Source organism: Carassius auratus, unplaced genomic scaffold, assembly GCF_003368295.1.
Source record: "Carassius auratus strain Wakin unplaced genomic scaffold, ASM336829v1 scaf_tig00006454, whole genome shotgun sequence".
NCBI classification, from domain to species: Eukaryota; Metazoa; Chordata; class Actinopteri; order Cypriniformes; family Cyprinidae; genus Carassius; species Carassius auratus.
In genome coordinates this window covers 40706-64932 of record NW_020523756.1, presented here as the reverse complement: position 1 = coordinate 64932, position 24227 = coordinate 40706, and the positions used below count along the sequence as shown (strand labels likewise).

General features: G+C 35.4%; 1 protein-coding gene across 1 annotated transcript; it reads right to left on the bottom strand.

Moving 5' to 3' along the window:
* Window positions 1–1736: 1736 nt before the first annotated feature.
* On the bottom strand, window positions 1737–23806 carry LOC113071185 (cilia- and flagella-associated protein 251-like). The gene is made up of 9 exons (XM_026244560.1): window positions 23460–23806; window positions 19821–20030; window positions 16453–16506; window positions 14070–14207; window positions 11114–11140; window positions 10881–10905; window positions 8251–8999; window positions 5188–5289; window positions 1737–1921 (listed from the first exon to the last, which is right to left on the bottom strand). Exons 1-9 carry the CDS (start codon window positions 23473–23475, stop codon window positions 1737–1739), a joined length of 1506 nt encoding a protein of 501 aa, XP_026100345.1. The 5' UTR covers window positions 23476–23806.
* Window positions 23807–24227: the final 421 nt, after the last annotated feature.

Genomic DNA, 24227 nt, shown 5'->3' with positions numbered 1-24227 from the left:
GACAGCCACTGTCTTTGCTTTTGGAGCTGTGAAGCAGAAAGCAAATTTGAGTCAATATTAATTTCAAAGATTATAAAGTCATTTGAAAAATGTCATTCAGGGCTTGATGATAAAGCAGGCACACATTGTGCTTTTTCTTTTGCACCTTTCTTTGCTTTTTCTAGTCTTGTTCTTACTGGAGACTCTTTTTCTGATGAGCAAATATTAGTTATGAAGTTAATTTTAGTACAATATTCAATAAAAAAAACAATAACTCTGATGTTAAGAGGGCTATTGGACCTTTCCTCTCTTTAAGCAGGGGTTCCCTTCTCTTAGTCTCAGCTTCTGGAGATGGAAAACACAATAAACAATATAAAATTAGTATGATTATCTCCAAATTTGTTGCCAGAAATTTAGTCAGCTGAAAATGATTGTAAAAATATACAGTGTTTGCTGGCAAAATTAAAACACTGTGTCAAATGCACCATGAAAGACATCTAATTGGAAATATATATTTGTCATTTTACTAAATGTGGAAATAAACAAATCAAAATTGAATTTAGGAATAAATACATTTTCTAAAGTGGATTTTGGCATGAAATGTCCCATAATGCCGTTGGCTCACAATTATTTGATTTTTTATATTTTATTGCATTATTAATTAGACTATTTTAACCATTTTGTTAAAATAACAGAACAATCTTTTGGGTAATCTAAATCTTTTTTTTTGGAGGCACCCTCAGACTTATTCGGAAAAAAAAGCAAAATCGAATCAGTCACAAAGAAATATACTAAATCTGAAAATTATTATGATGTACATAAAATAATGTGAAACTGTTCAAAAACAGACAAACTAATGAGAGATGTATTAGATTAGCCTTGTTTAAATCAACACAGGGTGATAAAGATCACATTGGCAGCTAAACACGAGGATAAATGTCTTCTACTGATGAATATATTAGTGTCATTATCTTTAAAACCCATAATGTGCTTATGACATCAGAGGCCAATTCCAGATTTTACATCCATAAATCAAAATGTTATTACTGAAATTAATTTTTAGAGTGGTGGTAGTAAATCACAGGATACAAATATGACACCTTCATTATAAATTTGGATTGCATAATTTTGCCAGAATTAATGTGACAAATTTTGGATTAAATACCACCCCATCAGTAAAGAGATTGGATTATTTTAACAAGAAGGATGCCAGCTAAAAATAAAAACAGGTTGACAACCTCGCCAACAAACGGAGATTAACAGTAACAACAAATCTGAAGATAATGGCTGAGAAGAAGGGAAATGTTTTAAGCGGCTGCAAGAATTCCAAGAAAGTCTCTTAGAATAATGTTATTTACATGCTCGCTGGGAATTACAGGGTGGTGTCATTCAAAATGTCTTTAACCTTAAATGCTAATGCCATTTTTGATATCACTCAACGCTGCAGCTGAGAACATGATATGTGTTATTAAAACAGCATGCATTCTTTCTTCCTCTGTTTTCTCACTGACCTTTGGTGCTAAAGTTTATTAGCTAACAAAATGCATTTACTCTTTTCTGATTATTAAGATCAGCAGGGGCATTGAAAGGCGTAAAGTAGGATATTATAGGATATGACTATGGATATATAAGATATGACTATAACTTTGATTTGCCATTGAAACTTCATATATTACATTTGTGTAAATTTGCATTTGCATTTTTTTAAATAAAAAATTAAATAGGATAAAAAATTTAATGTTTAATAAGATGCGTATTTAGAGACAGTAGTAGCACTTAAACTGTAATTTTGCTCTGACCTTCTTTTTAAATAAAATAAAATAAAATAAAAAAGTTTCTCTATTTGGAGACAACAGCAGCACTTTAATTATGTACTGACCTTCTTTTTCAGCCTCTGCCACAGGCTCCTCTGCTTCTTTTTCTTTCGCTTCCTTGGCTGCCGCTGTTTTAAGAAATAAAGCAAACAAAACAAAAGGTGAGTCTTACAGCCCAGAAAGAAAATAGAAAGACAAAAGACACTGACATGTACTTGTTCACACACACACACACACACATCCACACAATGTCAACTTTGATGTTCAGATCTTTTTGTGCTTTATTTGTGCTTTCTGTGCGGACTGTTCAACCCCATGGGTCAAAATGGATCTCTTCAAGTCCCACATTTTTGCTCTCTCGCCTAGCAGCAGGAGTCTTTCTCTCAGCAGGGATTTATTCTGTTGTGTGAAACATATCTAATGATGTTCTTGATAGAGGAATGATAGAGTATCTGCTGCTTGCCTGCAGGCAAGGCCGAGATTCTCATTTTTCTGGCGTACGCTCTGTAGTAAATGGAATGGGGTGTTGTTATTGCTGTAATTTTCTGCAGAGCACAACATTTTAAAGAACTAAAGTACAAAATAGTAAAGTCAAAAACAAGTCAGATCTATTTGAGGTAGCCTTGTCAATGAAACAGATCAGCATGATACAATCCTGGGATATCTTTGGACATGAAACGGGTGGAAAAAGACTCCCAAATATTGCTTGATGATGGGGCCAAAGCAAGCACACACATTTACTGAATACTGGATTATACACTCTTCTGTAAAAAAAACAAAAAAAACAACAACATATATATATATGATAGAGCCAATGTATACACTGAACATATTATAATCAGATTGTATTGCTGCCATTTATTTACTGAGTAATAATTATACACTTTATTGTGTAATGAATACTGAATTATACATTGTTTTGTATAAAAATGTATTTAAATAAAATAAAATTTGTAGTGATCAGAGATGTTGCTGTCGAAATTTAATGAAGGCATGTCTTAAAATAAAATGATTTCCTTTCACTTCATAAAGGTAAAGGTCAACTTGAGATCTGCATGAGCCATATTATATTCAGTGTGCATAAATGCCCCCAAACTTGACATACATTTTTAATCTGTCCAGTGCACAAACAGCAGGAGATTGAATGCAAATCAATATGTTGCTGCAAAATCAATGAAGGTGAAAACAAACTCTGAACAAATTTTATTAAAGTTCGAATGTTGTCTTGACAAATCCTTGCCTAAAAATGTAAATAATCTTATTATAAATTGTTAAGGCTTACTTGAGCAATTTTTTATCTTAATGATTGCTAAATAGTTGCCTGGTCTTCAGAATGGCTGCTAAGGTTGTTAAGACCAATCTACCATTTTTGGGCAAAAATCCTCAGCAAAGACCATGAGAACCAGGTCCTCTACATAGACCCTGTGCCCAGCTTTGACTCTTTCACCATGTGATGTACTCCAATCTTCACTGGATGGATGTTTTGAGTGATGCCAGTCCACGTTCTGACTTCTGATGCTGCCTTGAACTAAACCACACCATGTTTGGTTCATCTGGCCAGAGGAGAACTGGCCCCATGACTAAACCTGGTTTCTCCCAAGGTTTTTATCTCTGTTTCTGTCAAATAAGAAGTTTGGGTTCCTTGCCACTGTTGAGTTTTTTGGCTCACTTATTTGGGGACACTTTATATCTGCCGATATTATCGACTTGTTTGCACAGACACAATTAGGAGAAAACTTAACTGAGCTGGATGAGAACATCACTGAATCAGCAATGAACTGACTTTAACTGAAAAAAATAAGAGCTGCTTTTTAACAAAATATAATTTTGTTTACAGCATCTCAGAACACCTTAGTTACCAAGTTGTGACTCCCTAGTAACAAGTCAGAGAACATTAGCAACAACTTGTTATGTTTGTTATAGGGTGCGCTTGAATTGACAGTTTAGAGAGCTTTTCTCCTTTTTGAAATGTATTTGAATCTCTCTGTATAAGTATCAGTTCTCTGCACTGTGTGTAACCACAGTCTCACCATGTTTCACTGTTGTCTCTACAGGCACAAGTACACTTCATTCTGTTGTTCCCAGACAGAAGCAGCAGCAGTCAGTACTCTGAACTCATCTGTGAGTCTGTGATACTGCTCTGTCACACACTGTCTCAGAGTGGGATTAGTTTTCCATCTTGCAATACACACATGGCTTTATCCCCAATCTCCTCTCCAGATTTTAATCTGATACCCAGTAGGATCTTTTGCCCTCAGGAGGAATTCAGAAAAATTCTAGTTCAACACCATATCGATAAATCAAATAACAAGAATAATTGGAAAGGGAGGAATACATCTCACAGGAGGAAATCATATTATAGAGATCCTTGTGCTTTTATAATGTTCATTTCACCATGGCTGAGGTTACATCTTTTTTGCATTATCTTTAAAATATGTATTTTAGGTAAATAATGAAAAATATGGCTTCAGTTAAAAATAGTACATATTAATTTCAAGAACTGTTTAAAAACTGTTGAAGAAAGAAAGAAAGAAAGAAAGAAAGAAAGTGCATTTTTAAAAACATCTGTATACATGGCCTATATACTAATTAAAATTATTATTAATTGATCTTTGAAAATACATATTTTAATAAATAATGAATAATTATTATTAAATAAATAAACAAATAAACTATAATATATAGCATTTCTTAAATATTCAGCTCAATAAATAAAGTTCAATAATTGGTCACTTTAACATTACAGTTTAATAACAGTCAAGGATATAATAAATGAGGCCAGACCCCTTTGATCTATAACTGAGTCTGAGAAAGTACTTTTTTTTTTTTTGTCTTTTTATACACACAGAAAAACAATGTACAAAATCTGTCACTGTGGCGGTACCTTTTCAAAGGGTACACCTTTGTACTTAAAGCGTGCATATTAGTTCCTTAAAGGTAAGTATTAACACCTGAAGTGTACATATTTGTACCTAAAAATTTACAAATTGTACCTTTTGAAAAGATATTTCCCAGGTGATAGCTTTTGTACCTTTTTTTTTCTGAGAGTGCAGCAGAGACCAGTGCAGAACATCAAGCAACTAGACACACACCAACTTCATTCTAATGCTGTGAAGTAGATGGGGAAAAATAGCTATAAGGAAGTCGTTGGAGATCAAAGTTTAAGGCCTAAGGGTCTGCTCAACCCTCACATCCACAGCCACACACACACTTGCCCTCTTCTCCCATCATCCACCTCCATCAGACTTCTGCCTGTTGTAGAACACCACTCCTCCACAGTTTTTGAGCTCCTTAGTGAGACCTTGGAGCTCATTAGTGTTGGCATGATATTCTCATTTTAATTCTGGTTCATTTTATATGCTTCATGCAAGCAAACTGTTGCTATGTTTGTTACCTTTAGGGACCGGTTCTGGTTCTGGTGCTTTTTCAGCGATTTCCGCCTCCTCTGCGCTTTCATCCTTTTCATCTTTCTCCTCTTCTTTCAGGGTTGTTATGTCTTTGAAAGGAAAGCAAACATTTATAAAGCTCACCGGAAAGATCACAAGAAGTATACATTTGTCTCAAAGTCTTTCCAACCTTTAGTAAACAGTAAAAATTCATTTTCCCTTGACCTTTTATTCTTGAACTCTTCCAAGTGATTTTGGCGGGAGCTAAAATGTTCCCTTTGTTGGTGGCTAGATTGCATTAGCGTTTGACAAAGAGATGTAATCAGATTTAATTTGCTAACAGAATCTTTTTTTTTTTTTTTTTTCAATTATTCTACTGAGACTGATCCTTCAGATTGCATTTGCATCATCAGTGGCGAGTTAGGAGATGGAACAGGTGGTTTGGCTTTGTGCAACGTGAATTAGCAAATCAGATAAATTAGGTTAGTCAAGCTGCCCTTTGTTTGACTACCTAAGTAAAAAGCAAAAGGTATTAGGCAGTATGCATAAAACTTACCATTAACTTTATGTGCTGCTCCGGCTGAAAACAATGACTATAACCACTATTCCTAACTTTTTACTCATTCTAGCCACAATAACCTATTTAGATTTTCTCTAGTTTGCAAGTGCATATTGGCTTAATCTCTTTCCAGTGTTTTCATTCATCATCCAGAACTTTGATGACCTTGAATGAACTTTTTCGAGACAAGTGTTTGGTGACAGATGACACGAAAGCAGTCTCTTATGTTTTCTAACTGTTTCACTGGCAGCTGAACGGCAATGCACCAGCTGCTGTTCTTTGATCCACTCAGCATGAATTAGACTTCAACCACAACCTCAAATGGGGTCCCTTCTTAAAAGCATAATTGGATATGTATAGCAGAAACTTATACTGAACTATTTTTGTGTGATAGCAATTGATGTCTAAATGACTAAAGTATTCAGTTAAAATTGAGAAAACCTACACATAGGAATTGTAAAGAATTCTTGAGGATATATAAAGAGTTCCAACTTCCAATTCTTGTTATGGTTTCTTAACAGTTCCTGTTTTTTAGTACTATTAAGGAATAAATAAATGCAATCCAATAACTGGCCTTATACAGTATATATAGGCTATAAAACAATCCAATATATAAAAAAAACAAATGTGTTAAAATAGTCCATTCATTATTTTATAAAATTCTAATGAAAAAGCATAATAAATTCACCAAAAAGAGTCAAAGTATTAGAGTAAATTGTTTGGAAGACAGATTATATTGGCTTCATTGTGTGTTTTTGATTTACTAAAATAATGTGGCTCAGAGTGATTGGTTCAAGAATTAGACTACACTAGTAGTGCTATATGTTTGTGAATCACACACAAAAAATATATTCCACACAGAGTCATTCTATCAGAAACTGGATTAATGTAGGTTGTGCTGTAGGTAACACTTTAGAATAAGGTTCCATTAGTTAAAGCTGCGGTAGGGAACTTTTGACGCTCTAGCGGTTAATAAACAGAACTGCTTGCATCTTGCGGAAGAGCATCGTAGCCGGAACTACTTCTCTCTGTTTATGTCTATGAAGAATCACAAAGGTACTGGGTTACTCCGCCTCGGTACCCCTGAAGCAATCTAAAATAGTCCGAATATAAACACTTATTATAGGTGCACCCTAGTGATTCAGGAACGGCTAAAAACACGGTTTGGAAAATGGATTCATGGTGTACTCGCTTATTATATACATTTTTCTACATTTTGAACACAAACAAAGTTATGGACCGCAGCTCTGATTGGTTGATTTCTTACCAGGAGCGGTCTGTAACGGCAAAAGGCAATAGGACCACTTGGAGGAGCCAGAGGAGCTTGATTTTTTTTCACAGATTATTTGTCTCATATTCTACTGTCAGGACATAATGACAGGTTTAACAAATATGTAAAAAATATTTTTTTTACAAAAGTTCCCTACAGCACCTTTAATGTGAATTAACTACTTTCGTTAACATGAACTAATCAAGAACAATCCTTCTACAGCATTTATAAGTCTTCATGTTAATTTCAACATTTACTAATGCATTATTTAAATCAAAAGTTGTGCTTGTTAACATTAGTTAATGCACTGTGAATTACCATGACCTAACAATGAATAACTGTATTTTCGTTAACTAACATTGACGAAGATGAATAAATACAGTAATAAATGTATTATTCATTGTTTGTTCATGTTAATTAATACATTAATTAACATTAACTAATGGAACCTTATTCTAAAGTGTTACCTGTGCTGTATGTTTTTGATTCACTAAAATTAACCATTTCAGAGTGATTCATTTGGGAATTGGACTACGCTGGATGCGCTCTATTTTGGTTCACTAAAAAGACCAGGCTTTGACTCGTTCCTTTGGAAATCAGACTACACTGGTCACACTGTATGTTTTTGATTCACTAAAAAGAACCAAAGAGTTGTTCAGGGATCACTGGCTAGACACATTTAAAAAACAAACAAACAAAACAAAATAAATGATCTTTTAGAGTCAATAACCATAATCTTGGTACCTTTTTCAGGTGAAGAGTCACCATCTTCATCAGCCACCACTGTTGTCTCATCTCCACCTGCGTCAGAACTAACTACAGGTGCTGTTACTATAATATCATCATCATCAGCAGCAGCAGCATCATCATCATCATCATCCTCAACCCTTATCTGTTCCTCTCCCTCCTCTTTTCCCTCTTGCTCCTGCTCCTCCTTATCTGCAACATCATCGGCTAGCTCAGGCTCCTCAAAAACACCCTCAACTTCACGTGTTATATCTTTCTCAGAGTCAGCGTCTATCAGTCCATTACCAGTCTCATCTTCAAGACCGTCTTCTGTAACCTCACCATGATCGTCAGCTAGCTCTTTTATCATCTTATCATCATGGTCATCAGTAGCGCTTAAGCCATCTTGTGAGTCAGCTAAATCAGCCACTGCATTATCAGCTTTAGCAGCACTCTCCTCTATGGTTGTTAATAGCTTTGAATCGCCATCAGCTTTAAGAAGTATAGATTCCTCACCAGTTTCTTGCACTTCAACATCAGCGACTGTAGCACCAGCATCAGCTATAATACCAACAGCTATGGCGATATCAGCCTCTTGGGCCTCATCGTCAACATCTTTTTCCTCGCTTTGGTCATCTTTTTGGTCATCATCTTTATCATCAGCAGGAGTATCTTTTTTTCTTTTCTCGGTTTCTTTAGAAGTGACTTGTTCTGAAGTTTCTTCTTTCTCCTCATCAGAATCAGCAGAGATCGAAGTATCTTTCTTCTTGACAGCAGGAGCAGCAGCTTCCTCTTCATGTTCTTCTTCCTGCTCAGCATCAGCTTCCTCTTCTTCTTGTTCTGTTTCCTCCTCCTTCTGCACAGCTTCTGCTGCTACTCCCTTCTTTTCATCTTCATTTTCTTCATCTGCATCAGCCTCCTCTTCCTCCTTTTCTTTGTCCTCCTCCTTCTGCACAACTTCTGCTGCTGCTTCCTCCTCTTCATCTTCTTTTTCTTCCTCATTATGAGCATCAGCTTCCTCATTCTCCTTTTTTTCAGCCTCCTCTTTTCTCTTTTCCTCCACCACTGCTTCCTTTGCTAATTCCTCCTCCTCTTCTTCCTCCTCTACGATCTCCTCATCACTTTCTTCTACCTCTTCTTCCTCTTCATCCCCATATTCTTCTTCTTCTTCCTCCTCCTCTTCAAGAGCAAGCACCTCATCTTCCTCTTCCTCCTCATAATCCCCTTCGTCTTCTAACATCTCCTTGGCCCATATCTCTGCAACTATATCATTAGGTTTTCAGAAATATCAGTGTAATGGATCAAGCTGTAATGGATAACATATAATAAGACTTATATATTGCAAATTAGTGTTTAACTCTGACATAATCCCTTCAGTGTGCAAATGATTGATTGATAAAGGAGTACATCAATCATAACTTGATGAGACCTCATAATGATATTCAGTACTTGGCAGAATTACAAATGTTTGTATATTTTAGTCAGTGTCTGTTAAAGTAGGCATGAAACTGAAATTGTGGTTATCTTTTCTTACCTGTTGTAACATATGTGACAGTTTTGAATTCCTAGTAACAGCTTAATGAGGTCTTCAAAATGCTCAAATAATAATCATAAAAATAATTTTAGTGTATAGTGTAAACACATCTTTATATATCTATAGAGTATGTAGTAATTATGCATTTTTGAAGACCAACCTGGTTTCCTTGACATTGACTTTTGGATTATTGCAGAAATTAAGCTCTGTGACCAACAAAAGTTTATGATTCTTACCCATTGTGCTAATTTTGACAATCTTCACAAATTAATGCAACTTTTGTCCTTCTTGGCAAATGTAAAATGTCAAATGTAAGCTATAAACAAACTATTCCATGTTGCATGACTTCAATGTCACCACCAGTAGGTTTCTGACAGCTCTTTTCGTCTTTATATACTGTATATATATAGATATATATTTTCTCAAAGTTTGAGTTGGAGTAGTTTGCAAGAGTACTATGAACACAGTGAAGCTTTAAAAGTGGACTAGTGAATTGAAGATTTCTTTTCTGTTTGGGATGATGACGTTTAATGTTCCTGACAACTTTTGTTGTCCCATTCAGCCAGTCCTTTTTCAAGACAAGTAAAAGCTTTAAAAATCACATGGGGGTATTACTGATGTATTTTATGTCATAAAATAAAAGCTTGTGTTATCCACAGACCTTATGTCAGGCATTTGAACAAAAATCAACTTAGAAAACTCACTGACTTCAGGGTGATTGAACCGGAAGGGCTAAAATGCTAACTGGTTTCCGGGTTTTGTCTATAAAAGTACAGCACATAATCTGTGGTTATTTAAAAAATATGTCCCGCCCTAATTTCCTCTTTCCACACAGGAAGGAAAATGGTCTTTACCCATATCATAGCATCTTTAGAAGGTTATTTGAACATTTTACAATAACAGGCATTGTAAAGGGGCAGTTCACAGCATCTGAAATTACTGTGTTGCTGCACGGTGTATAGCATCCTCTTAGAACAATAATTACAATATATCATAGTCCTCCAGTGACATTGCCTATATGCCTTAGGAGTGCACAACTAATTTCTTGGTCTCTTACGTGTCCCTGTTTTAGCAATTACCGACTGTTCCTTTAAAGCAAAACTGGGCCACACCAATTTATGAAGCTTGCAGAGTCCCCTTAAGTGTTAATATGACAAATGACAGGAAATTTGTCACCCGTATAATCAAATACAGACTTTTAGTATATATATGAGACGACTTTTATTCACAAACATTTGCATAAGCTGAAACTAATAATGTTGTTTAGATGCTTTCTATTTGCATTAGCTTTGCCATTTAGAGGTGGCTTAATGATCATTTCATGAAGATGTTAATGGACTAATACATGCAGCTTTATGGAACACTGATTAGCATGGGAGCACAATTAGGGTGTGTGAAAACAAAGGAAAATGATTATGAATGGCACTGAATGTAACAGCGCAATCAATGACTACTTAGTGCCCATTCTCCACAAAATACTTGCCCTCCTAATGCAACTGTAATATAAATATGTTAATTACAGATACAAGCAAACTGTTATCTGTTATGCTGATAGTTTATGTGTTCTCTAATGAATGCAATCTCATCAAGCGCTCATCAAGACACAAACCTTTTTTCCTCGGGTGGCAAGAATTCTCCTAGAGGAGAGAGACACAGAACATAAGAAAAACTGATTAAGTTAGTTGGATAATGTGAGGTTTAATGCACGGTACAAAAATGCAATTGTTTATATGGCACAGTGACTGTAAGTCAGAGATGCTCAATCCAGGGCCTGCTAGCCAAAGTTGGCATTTCTTATTTGTCTAGGCTACATGATCAAAGTGAAGCACAGAGTTTGATACTAACCTTTTTTCCTCACAAAATGACGCTCACCTAAATCGGTAAAAGAGGAAGGAAGACAAAAGACAGTGTTAGAGAAGAACCTACAAAATAGATCTTTTGAAACATTGATGAGAGTTGCATAAATTATAAATGTGGCTCAGAGATGGGAAAAGGCTTGTCTGCGATCCACAGCATTTTATTCCCATATCCCTGAAGGTCTTCTATAAAATAGAAAAAGGGCATGCCAACACCAGTACACACACAGTGTTTTTTTTTTTTTTTTTGTGCAATCTTTGTCTTTCACACTTACATATTTAATTTGCATGCAGATAACAGGTTTAAATCTAAATAATTGTGAAGCTACCTTTATGCCTGGTAATGCTTTTGCATGTGTACAATTCAAATGATTAATTAATCAGCTTGTTTGTCTGTTTGATTTGATCTGGCGAGCCTGTTTTACTCAGTCTGATACAAAAATACATCTGTATTTATCTATATTATATTTCTAATTTACAGAAAAGATTATGAAATTGCTTTACGTTTTGAATATCTGTGCTATTTTCATAAATTCCCATTACTGTATATGTATAGCCTACTGTCAAATCTAGTAAATAAGGTTGTGCACCATTCATAACTGACACTGAAATGCCACATATATAGAAATGCATATTGTATTGAACTGATAATTTGAACACATCATTTTCCAGAATGCATAATTTAAATTGCAATTCAGTGAATTACTCTTCCTGTCATTCCTGTCAACTTTTGAATTGGAAGGGAGTCAATTATTTAATTAAGAATTTTGCACAAACCTGCTCCTGACCCTGAAGTTCTTTCTTGACCTCATTGCAAGTGCATAAAAACAATACATCAGGGTCATACAATAATATTAAATGACAAGGATTTGTTTGTAACTCTGTAACTCTGTAAGGCTGTTGGCCTATCTCCGCTCCCGTAAGAAACAACCAATCAGAGCTGCGGTCCGTAACTTTTTTTTGTGTGCAAAGTATACAAAATGTATATAATAAGTGAGTACACCATGAATCCATTTTCCAAACCGTGTTTTTAGCCGTTCCTGAATCACTAGGGTACACCTATAATAAGTGTTTATATTCGGACTATTTTAGATTGCTTCAGGGGTACCGCGGCGGAGTAACCCAGTACCTTTGTGATTCTTCATAGACATAAACAGAGAGAAGTAGTTCCGGCTACAATGTTCTTCCGCAAGACGCAAGCAGTTCTGTTTATCAACCGCTAGAGCGTCAAAATATAACCAACTGCAGCTTTAAGAGTTTACTTTAAGCTCATGAGTTGGAACTTGAATTAAACAGACCACACTCCACAGGATGCTGAAACAGAACAATATATTGATGACTCACTGTCGGAAAAACATTTTACCTCACAGTATTTAATAAGCTAATCTTGTCCTATTTCTGTCAGCCGTTTGCAATCAAAACTAGGGAGTCACATGAATCATTCGAATCAAACTTATGAAACAGTTCTCATTAATGAATCGTTTAGAGGATTTAACAAACGATCTGAATAGGTTCACGATACAAAGTGAATCATTTACTTCACTCACGTACTAAAGCGTCTGAAGCAGCTTATCCTGCCTCAAGCAGGGAATAGGTCTACTAAAGTGCACAGGGAGCCAAAATAATCTATCATCCTATCGTTGGCAGCAATTTAAAAGACTTGATTAAGTTCAACACCTGCACTAGGAGCTTGTGAATGACTCGTACCTCAGATAAATACGTTAAACAAGTTTCAAAACGGTGGCCTACCAAGACACTGCGATTGGCTGTCTGGGCATTAAAGAAGCGATGGAATGCCACTGGTAATGGGAAGTTATGCATTTGTTATATATAAATAAATAACAGTGTAAATGTATAATCTGTGTGTACATAGTGTTGTTAGAAGTTTGTATAAGCTAATTTGCATTCTTGCCTCTTTATTTTCTTTTCTTTTTTGCCAGATGATATATCCCACTTAAGATTCTGTTGGTATGTGAGGTAACCATCAATTTGAGAAGCATTCATTGATAACTGGAGCTGCTGAAGCAATGTGGAAGTCAATCCACATGCATTTATTTTAAATGACTACCTCAAGGTGACTTTTATGAGGAATCTTAGTCAAGCGCGTTATTGGTTCAACAATCTTGGCAATGTCACTATTGTGTCTCTTTGCTTTGAGCTCTCTTTATGAATGTTTCTGAAAATTTCACTGTGCATATGTGTACGTACTTTGTCCTCTGACAGCTCCATAAACATTTATTTCTGCTGTATTTCGACCAGGAAGATTCCAAACTCATGTGCTATAATGTTACTAAATGTAGTAATGTAAATCATGTAGCTCTTCATGTTTGTCTAATTATGAGTCTTGAGCAGATGTGGGAGTTTATTAATTGATTACAGTTCTGTGGTCACTGGTACTTAGCCAGACAGTAAATGACATTAAAATGTGGGTTCATTACTTCATAAGACATATTTAATCTTCATAGCATATGCTTTATTTATCTTTGGAGATTTTGATTGAAGATTAAGGCTTATATTTGCCTATAATAAAAGTGTCAGTTTTAATGGCAGCATTGTTTGCTATTCTACGAGTCTACTGTACCATCCTTTATGGGTACTTTTGGATAGTCTTGTAACAGATGTGAAACATTTTCAAGGTGATAATGTATCAGAATATAGATTGCTTGAAATAAAATATTGCCACAAAAATGATCCATGATATTATTTAATCCCTTTGGGAAACCATTTAAAGCATGTTTTGTTTTTTGTTTTTTTCTGTAGAAAGAGGAAAACGTGACCTTAAAAGCCAGCTCAGATTTCTAATAAGACCTATTAGTACACATGGCTCGTCAGATCAAACCACTGTGGGTTAGTCTGTGGTTTCTGAGATGCTGTTGATATTACACTAAACACTTTGTTATGGAATCGTGCTGTTAATGTTGAATGGAGGCTACAAGTTAATATACCTTCCTCCTCCTCCTCCTCCTCTTCTGGGGCTAGCAAATTAGTCATAAAAGTCAAGGTTGATGTTATCCAATCAGTAGAGTCTTCCATGGCTTCACTCACTGTCTTCATGGGATCAGGGCTGATGTGCTGAATACCTCCTAAAAGCATGTTTTAGACAGGGCATCTTAAGACACGTTTCAATGCATTCAACATACGTTCAGTCAAACCTCTCTTTAAACCAGCTCTAACAACAGAGAAAACCTCAAACCTCAAACCAAAAAAGTCTTTTGAATCTCAATGCTCAAAACCACTCAAAAATATTTATCTCTATATCATACAGTGCTAAAATAATTACTAACAAAATACACTAAATGGCCAAAAGTATGTGAAAAGTGAATGCTTTAACCATTTGTGGTTTCAAAATCATTGACAGTTTGTTCACTTGTTGCTTTTGCTGTTTAAATTGGACATTATTACTTTTTCATACTGCTTACTAGCCTAGAAATAATTTAATTATTATTATTATTATTGTAATTTATTCTATAATAATGTTCATGTTCATGTTTTAACAGTGTATATATATATATGTATGTATATTATATATATATATATATATGTATATATGCATATATATATATATGGATATATGTATATGTATATATGTATATATATATATGGATAATGGATGGATGGATAATGAAAATTTACAAAGTTTTGTTAGTTGTTCACGAGTCCCTTGTTTGTCCTGAACATTTCAACTGTCTGTTGCTCTTCAGAAAAATCCTCCAGCTCCTGCACATACTTTGGTTTTCCAGCATATTTGACCACTTTCCAGCAGTCAAACTGAGGGCAATTGAGGGACTCATACAAAAGAATAACAAAAGGTCAAAACATTTATTGATGCTCAAGAAGGCAACACAATGCATTAAGAGCCGGAGGGTGATTCTCTCAATTGTCCTTAGTTTGAAAAGATGGATTTCAAAATCATGCAGTCACTGCTGGAAAGCGGTCAAATATGCAGAAGATGCTGGAAAACCAAAGAATGTGCAGGAGCTGGGGATTTTTCAGAAGAACAACAGGCAGTTAAACTCCAGGAAATGACACACAGTATTAAGATCCAAGGGTATGTAGACTTTTGAATGGTGTCATATTCAGTTTTATTTTGTCTTGTGGAGTACAGTATATAAACATCTGTAATGTGAAATAACTTATTCATGACAGTATTAAATAAAAAATAACATGCAGTTTTCATGATCCCCAGTTTTCATGCTTCTCTATACAGATATATCTTGCTTTTACAGTGAATAGATAGTAGAAATTAAAAATTATTTATGTATTAAATGTAAAAACTTGGAAAATGTTTAGTTTTCTAGTTGCAATAGCCAAATAATTGTATCAGAAGCAGGTGTTATAATGTATATACTTTTGTCAATGTACTGCATGCTGCTTTTATTTTCAGATTATCAGTGTGCTATCATTCTTGAATGGCATCTTCAGTAAGACCACCTAATGATTGCAGTGTAAAATTCTGCACTGAAAAAGGCTGAACATCCACATAAAACAAGCTAGGTGTATGCTTGCATATGCCGATACAAATATAAATGCCAAGTCAGAAAAACGTGTTTTCATTTAGGGAGACTCTTGAGTTTTCCTGCTTTCCACTGCTCTTTGACAGGAATACTCATATTTCACACATCATCATGAAGTGCCTGTCTGGTTGCAGTTATTAGCAGGCAAACAGCATGACCCGAGTTATAGCCATTTTACCAGATGTTTACTACCCCATTAGAATAAATTAGTATTTGATTATAGAATATTCTGGCTGCCAGCTATTTGTAGCCATTATAAAATTCTCAAGAATGTGTTAAAATCAGCTTGTGAATTTACATTAGATGTGCAGTAAAGCTATTTTAGTTTCAAAACATTGTAAATCTAAAAAGTCTATTAGGTTGATATTGCTTAATCATAATTCATTATATCAGTTGTTGAAATGTGTTATTTCTTTCAATGTCAGTAATTAAATAGGTGTTTAAAAACCAGGCAAACAGAAGTCTCACCGTTGATTGCAATGTTTTTCTGCGGAATCGACATGTGAATTACTTATTTTTTTCCAAATTAAATTGGGAAAGGAGTCAATATTTTAGGGCCAATGAAAATTGCACACATCACATTTATAGATCTATAAAAACATTCACCTTGACATTGTAAAGGGTTTATATCTCTTAAGAATGCAGCCGGAAGATGCTGTTCTGGATGACTGAATTAAATTTACAGTTAATTAGTTTTTTTCTAGTCACATATTTAATACCTTACAATGACCTTGCTTTAGTCATTTAAATAACAACTTCAAATGTTTTGCCTACCAAGACCACTACTGTATGTGTAAGATATAAGATGGCTTGCCTCTAAGGCTAGCTGCTTCCTTTAATGTTTTCCTGACATGGTGTGGCTGGGGTCCTGTAAGGATGAGAGACACAGAAGCAGAGGTGTGGGATAATAACACACACACAAGGTTATGTACACACATGCTCTCATTGGGTCGTCCTCACTGAACACGCTCCAAACTCTAGGCAGGATGATGTAGCCACCATTATAAATAAAACACAATACACTTATGGCACAAAATCACAGGGTAGTTGTGAAAAGAGACATGTTTATCCATGTCACAGAGATTACAAAAACACTTTCGGCTGAGTGTAAATGAAACCGCAAACATTAACATTTTGCGAGAAAACTAACTGATGTAAGAGGCAGGATACATACGTGTGAATGTGTTACATAAGTCACTGTATTATATGGTCTCTTTTTTTTAGACCATTTACTGGTTCATATCAAATTAAATTGTCACACTCTTTTCTTTTTCACACGTCTGCTTACGCCTGCATTGAAATTCAAGCCTCATAACGTTATTGTGACATCTCCTTTACCTAGAAATGCTAATGCAATACTGATGAATTCAGTGACATTGGTTTGATTAACTTTTTAACCTAGTTCATGGAAATTCATATTGCCGTCTAAGCGCTCACACTCAAAACTGAAAACATTTACAATTTTTGGGTGCTTGAGTGTGACGTAAACTCACAGGAAAGGAAAATTACAATTGCGATTTTTTTTTTTACTTTTTTTTTTATATCTCTAGACAGTTATAAGAATACAATGAGAGAAAATTCAAACTTTTACTTATGTCTTCTGCTTCTCAAATGTGAAGACCCTATAATCTCACACGTGACCCCTCTAGAGTTCTCAGCTGTGTTTCAAGATGATCAGATTTGCCAAGATGCCAAAATCTGCAATTTAAAATTAGACCAATAATCTAACATGCTTTATAACCACAATAATTATCTGTTTTTGTGTCACATTTGTTTCAATCCTACAGAGAGAAAAAAAAAAAAGATAAATTGGATATCTATAAAAGATAATTCCAATAGACAGACCGTTTTCTCTGGGCAATGCTGCTGAACCATTGAAATCAATAAAAGAGACACAAAGCCATGCAGATGAATGCTTAAATTAAGATACAGTGAGCTCAAACTGAATGAATGCCTTGATGTTTTTAACTTATCCTGAGGACAAAGTGCAGAGAGTTCAGAGCACAAATGTGCTGGTTTCTGTCTGATCTATGATGATAAAGGAACATGCCTGCTCTTTGTTTCAATGCAGAAATCTTTTTCTTAATCTGGATTCTTTCTTTCTTTCTTTCTTTCTTTCTTTCTTTCTTTCTTTCTTTTTAATCTGGATCCCTGCACATGGCATGCAGGAAAAAAAGTATAGATAGTATAAGATTCTATATTGTGTAGCCCAATTCTCCAGGCTTATATCTTCTTTAAGAGGGAAATTAAAGTATATATTCCTTATCTGCAACATAGAATAATTCTTTAATATTCTACTGGTGAAATATTATTGTTTTGCTCAATGCATTTAATGAAAAAAGAATTAAAATCATTGTGCATGGCAAAGAGGTGTTGCCGTTCAATACAGAACAGTTAATAAACGAAGTCACGCTTCAGTGCTTTCAAAGCATAGTTATCGATGTTAGAGTAAAATTAATTGATTGAAGATAATAATTTGAGGCTTATTGAAAGCAATATCGCAAAGTAGACGTCAACACATGGATGTTGAGTATCATAGGGTGGAATGGAGCAATTGGCACAAAGCTTATTGATGTCATGCTGGCTCAAATAAAATGATGGTTTTAAGTCTCTGAAATGATATACTGTGCACTTTTTGAGTTAAAAAGTCCAGTATATTTTTGCTTTGAGAATTTCAGATTCTTGTTAACATCACTGCAGCATGTGTATGATTTTTTTTAGGGCCATTTTGCACTTAGAATCAAAATGGTGTTCATTTATGTTATTTTATTCCTGATGAAAGTACTGTGGGAAGCATTTTTATGATGCCATACTGTTTTATGTCCCTCATAAAAGCCCATATGAAATGAGGTCTAAATTTATGATGTTTGTGATAAACTTAGCCTACATATTTTTAAATATAGGCTAATAAGTAAACAGATTTATTTGTCTCTTGACCTGAAATTAGTTTCATGTTGCATTTCAATGCAAAAAAATCCATAGGAGATTTGTTTTTTTATGGAAATGATTGAAGTAAATATAATATTTGATCTGAAACAAAGCACTGTGCAATCTGCTTTCAAAGTGAACTTAGTCCCAGAATTCATTTCACCAATACCACAAAGTCAAAGGTGTAGTGTCACACTGAATGGAATGCAAGACAATCTAGACTCTAGAGGAAGTGATGTTGTGTCCATGACAGATTACATGGTTCAGTAAATTTTGAGATGAGAGTGACAGTTGTTTCTTGTTTGCATGCAGGAAAACACACAAACGCACACACAACTGGCATTAGCACCGAACTGCAGGCAGAGAGACTTTACCAGGTTGTAAACCGGGGTCGTCACAGTATAATGTATGGGGTTTTTATTGGGTGGCAACAGGATAAGCATGGTGATGGACAGGATTGAAAAAGGAGGGAAACTTATTAGAATTAAGTAAATGTAAATGTGAAGCCTAATTTGGGGCAGTGCAATCATGTAGTGAACTACATGACATGAAAGTCTAATATTTCCTTTTTGAAATACTTGAAAAAATGGGTTTATCTGTTTGTGTTCTAAGACCTAGTGATGGAATGAATTGTGAATGAGATGTGATCTCAATGACTGTAATAAATCCATCTAAACAATGACAATTTTATTAAACTATCTTACTATTTATTATGAAAGTTAATCACACTGAGAAGCAAATGGCTGCTACTTCAAGCAATTCAGAACCAAAAACAGTCGTTCTATAATCTTCTTTTCGTCAGGAATGGATTGTAAAGTACTGAATCATCTGGTGGTAATACAAAGTAAAACGGTGTCTTACAAGGACTTTTCTCTGACTCCATGTGAATGCTGATAGCAGCCTGGCCAACAGAACACCCTATCTATCCTTGTCACTGTCAATGCTATCAGGAACCAGTCAATTTCCCTGCCTCCTGGTCTTAGAAGCCTCACAAGTTTGCTCTGTGGCACTGCTGATAAACTTCCAGCAAGAAAACAAGCTTGGTGCTTTATCAAATCATAAAAACTCATCCGCACATCCAACTCCTCATCTGAGTCATGTTTTACTTTAAGCTGAGAGTTAATAAATAATATAAAGACCCCAATCATGTAAAAATTGACTTCTGCGCCCAAGCTATAATCTCTTCAGGGACAACTGTACCAAAATAACTCCCCATCAAAGGGAATTAGACCAATATAAGAGCCCTGGACCTACCTTCAAGACCCTTGCTGTCGAGCAGGCCAAACATTATGACAGCCACGGTTGACCAGGTTACAACGAGAGCCAGCACGAGGATCCAGGCCACAGGAGAGCTGAATGTGGTGTACAGGTCATCAGTTAAGGTGCGTTTGGACGAACATGTTGGATGTAGACTCACATCATTCTTGATATCGACTAGTGTAGTCATGGTGGTGGAGGACCGTGCTGTTAAGACAGATGGAGGTTTGGAAATGTATAAATGCAAACAAGACAGGTAAAAAATCTACATGGTTTCAAACTGGTTCAAGCTGGTTATTTATGGTTAATATCTTGTCCAGTTTCATACAGTAGTATTCACGGGTGGAGTTGACATCTTAGTTGTGTTAGAGCTTAGATGGTTAGAGTGTGAACCAATAACAAACCAGGTACAAAGAACAAATTTAAATTAATAATTGACCATAAAAAAAAATTATGTCAGTTCCTCTATATGTTTTGGCTTTATTTGATCAAAATATTTATCACACAAATTGATTGTGTCACTTCAGGGGAACTACAATATACAACTCACGGGGAAATTTCATTCTGTCTTTGTCCTTCTTGGAGTTTGAAAGTGCTGGGCCTGATTGACTTCCATAACAGTAACCAAAACAGATGAAAATGTTCAAAATATCTATTCTGTTTTCCAGAAAAGAATGAAAGTCATACAATTTTGAAACAAAATGAGGTTAAGTAAATGCTGAGAAATTTTTGTGTGAACTACTTGAATGATTCAGATGATTGGCTACTCTTAACTACCATCTGTAAGGAATAAGGAATCTGCTGGTGATAGTTTACAAAGACAAAATGAAGAGTATTTGGTCTGCACACTTTCAACAGTGAGTAATTTATGTTTTATAAATGAGCCACAGTGGCTGCAACTTAAATTTCAACAGTATTTTGCTCTAAACAAAGCCTTGTTTATATTTTTTCATATATATATGTTGGCAATAGCATATTTTTTTCATACTTTTTTCTATGGAAGTTGCTTTTGATGCTCAGTGCTATTTAAAGAATCTGTCTATTGTATGCACATTCAACGCTATCTCATGACCAATTCGTACATATTTTACGAGGCGTCTAATTCGTAAGAATTTGTACGACCTCACTCGTACGATTTTATACGATTTGTCTAAACCCCAGTGATGGGTAGGTTTAGGGGCGGGGTTAGGTGTAGGTCAATCGTACAAATTCATACAAATTGTGCAACTCGTAAAATACGTATGATTTGACAAAAATCTTATGAATTTGTACGAATGTGGTCGTACAAATTCGTACGAATTAGCCACCTCATAAAATATGTACGAATTGCCGTGAGATCGGGTTGGCACATTAAGTTGTCTAGTTCTGTCACGTTTCTCACTCTTAGTGCAGACAGGACATAAGAGTTATAAAGACAAAGACAGCTAGACAGCAGATGAATGTTTGCTTTTTATCTTTATCAGTGCATTGCCTGGCAGAGAGATTGAAAATGTTGTCTGTAGATGGGGCACACATCTGCAATTGCAATGTTTCATTGTTAAAACATCTCCAAGGCCACTAGAGGAATGCTGGCGATGTGTCATCCGTTGGCCAGAGCTCCTTTAAAAGCCCCTTTTCTAAATTGATATAAATTATTGCGGCAGCAAGAGCGTCCAAAAATACAGCACATATAAACCTTATAATATGTGCTGCAACGTTTACTAGACCATTTTATTAATCTTTGCCAATATTGTTGACTTAAGTCATCGTAAATGATTGATTCTTGCACAGACCACTTTGATTGTGTTTACAGAAAAGTATTTGTGGATGATCCATTGTGAATCTGAGGCAAGATCAGGGCAGTGGTTCTTATTTATACTGGCCCTTTTCCTCAGAGGACTAGTGTTTTCTGCTACCTCTACTCCAGGCTCACAGATAATGATGTGCTCCTGTGTGGGGGGGTTTGATATATGTCACACACCAGAAGTGTTAGCTAAGACCACCTGCTCTTCACATGGTCCCTGTTGTCAAATTTAGGATTAGACCTCCAATCCAAATGCTGACTCAATAATCTTTTTCTGTAACCATATGCTTAGCTGCATCTGGTTTGGAGTTTTGCGGCATCTTTCTACGTGTTATCATGACTTCGCCCTTGCAGATTGTCTAAGCTTCAGTATCTGATTGTACAGAAACATATGATCACATGTAGTGTACACAGAAGGCCTAGGAGAAATCTTTCCATGGCAACACGGTGCGCAAATGCCACTTCAACTCTTGCTGTGTTGTAAACCCGAAAGGGGCACAAGAAATAAAAAATAATTCTCATTGCTTATTTCAATATAAGACCTTGTCCTCCTAAGATCCGTGTATGGATATCCAACTAATCCCAGGTTTGTAAATGACAGATGTTGAGACAATGAAATCAGTAAAAAAAAAACACTCTGCAACGCTATTCCTTCAAGTGTCACTTTAAATATAATTTATTCAGGCTGATCTGAGAGTCATTTCACAGTTTAATCAGAATATCTAATTTACTTTAAAGTCTTTGCAACATTTAGCCATTTCATACAAGACTGGGGCTTATTTGAGATGGCCCTTGACGTCAGTAATTGGCTTTTTTTTTTTTTGGAAACTCTATCTCAAGTCACTGATAATGACTTTAAAAAGATTTCTAACTTTTTAAACGCATTTCTTTCTTTTTTTGTTTTGTTTGGGAACTGACAGAGTTTCAGTTTCTTGGGAAAACCTTTGAGAATACCGCACTTCTAAATCTAGAAGTTAAATGACAACTATCAATGAAAATGTTCTGCAGATACACTGAAACCTTCAGCTTTCAATGTGGACTGAAGCTTTTCAGTTTTGTAACTTTATTCCAAGTTTTCAAAGTATATGTTGTCGGTCACTGATAATCTTAACATCTGCCATTATTGAGAGAAATAGTGATAACTGATTTGTATATGAATCATTCTTTTGAATCAAATCTTTTCAGTGAGTGATTTATTCATGTTTTATGCTAGTCCAAATCTTAAACCAAAACCATTGACTTGTGATCTTGTTGCAATGACTTCAGAAGAATATACAAGTTGCATTGATCGCTTTTATGGTGAATTTATGTCCTTTTTGAAGATTTAATTGCAAGTGCATTAAAAAATAGTGACTAAACTTTGTAATTTCTCTTTTTGTCTTCCACATAAGAAATAAAGTCAAATGGGTTAGGAACGGCATGAGGGTAAGTAAATTAGTTAATGAATTGTTTGAAATGTAAATGATTAAAAAAATGTGGGTCAACTATTGCTTTAAATATATTTCCTCTCTAGCTGATTGAACTGTTTTTCTGTTGATAACACTACATTTAAAAAAAAAACTTTAAAATCTGCAACAACATCAGAAGCCTACTTCAAAGGACTACAGATTCCCATAGAGCCATTTGATATGGTGTATTTTTAGCTGCTTTCAACCTCAAAATTCCCCTCCAAAGCAGATGGTTACTATCTAAGAGACAGTTAACTTGACTAAATGACTAAGTTAACTTAAAGATCTTGGATGTATGCTGCTAGTAGCGCAATTTACATAACATACACTAACATTTATTTGACTTATGCAACCTTATTGTTAAATACACTTAGAAATGTAACTGGAAAATGAAGTTGACAGTACCTTCCATCTCTCTCATGCACTAACAGGCTGAAAGCACAATCTCAAGAGTCAATTCCCCGGTCCGGAATAGTTTTCCAATCAAAAGCACCACAGTGACTTTCTGTGCCTTTCCTGTTAGAGTCCCAGTAAAACTTATGCTTGTGCCAGGGCCCCCTTGAAGGAAGCAAAAAGGGCACCTGTTGCTCAAAGTGGCATAGGAAAAAAACTATACACTTTCAGCTGGTGACAAAGTACCAGCAGGAAGGGGAAAAAAGGCTAGGCAGTGTAAAGAGCAAATCAAGCCCTAGGTTGTCCTTATGTTTGTTACCAGCCCATGATGTGTGTGGGTCAGGAAAAATGGGAGAGAGTGGAAGACGGGTTTCAAGGTAACCTTATCTGTGACTGGACTGTGTGGTTTATTCTTAGAGTCCCCAGCAGCAACGGCATTATGTTTTGCCTTTTCAGGCCAGGGGTGTTACCCCTGAAGTGGAGCCAGGCTGTCATCAGGTGAGTGTGTGGGAGGCAACCACTCACATGAAAATGCATCTTTGAAATGTGCATTTTAATCCATTTTAGCAAAATGTTCTTCTAATTTGCATAATGAAATATTTCATGTTATGCATTAAAACCATAACATACTGCATACAGATTTCTTTCATGGAGATTTTTTTTAGCTAAAATTGAGAAATGTAAGAAACGGAGCCCGTGATATACTCAGGTTAAGCTGTTTGTGGTGGCTTGTTAAATATTCATGCAAATCAAGGGAAATCTTTTTCATAAACCGTGCAA

Excerpts from the sequence above, each read along its gene's own strand:
- LOC113071185 (XM_026244560.1), bottom strand. Across the intron at positions 14,208-16,452 it reads GGAAGCAGCTAGCCTTAGAG|GAGGTATTCAGCACATCAGC; the intron begins GCAAGCCATCTT and ends ACATGCTTTTAG. Across the intron at positions 9,000-10,880 it reads TTCTTGCCACCCGAGGAAAA|AGTTGCAGAGATATGGGCCA; the intron begins AAGGTTTGTGTC and ends ACCTAATGATAT.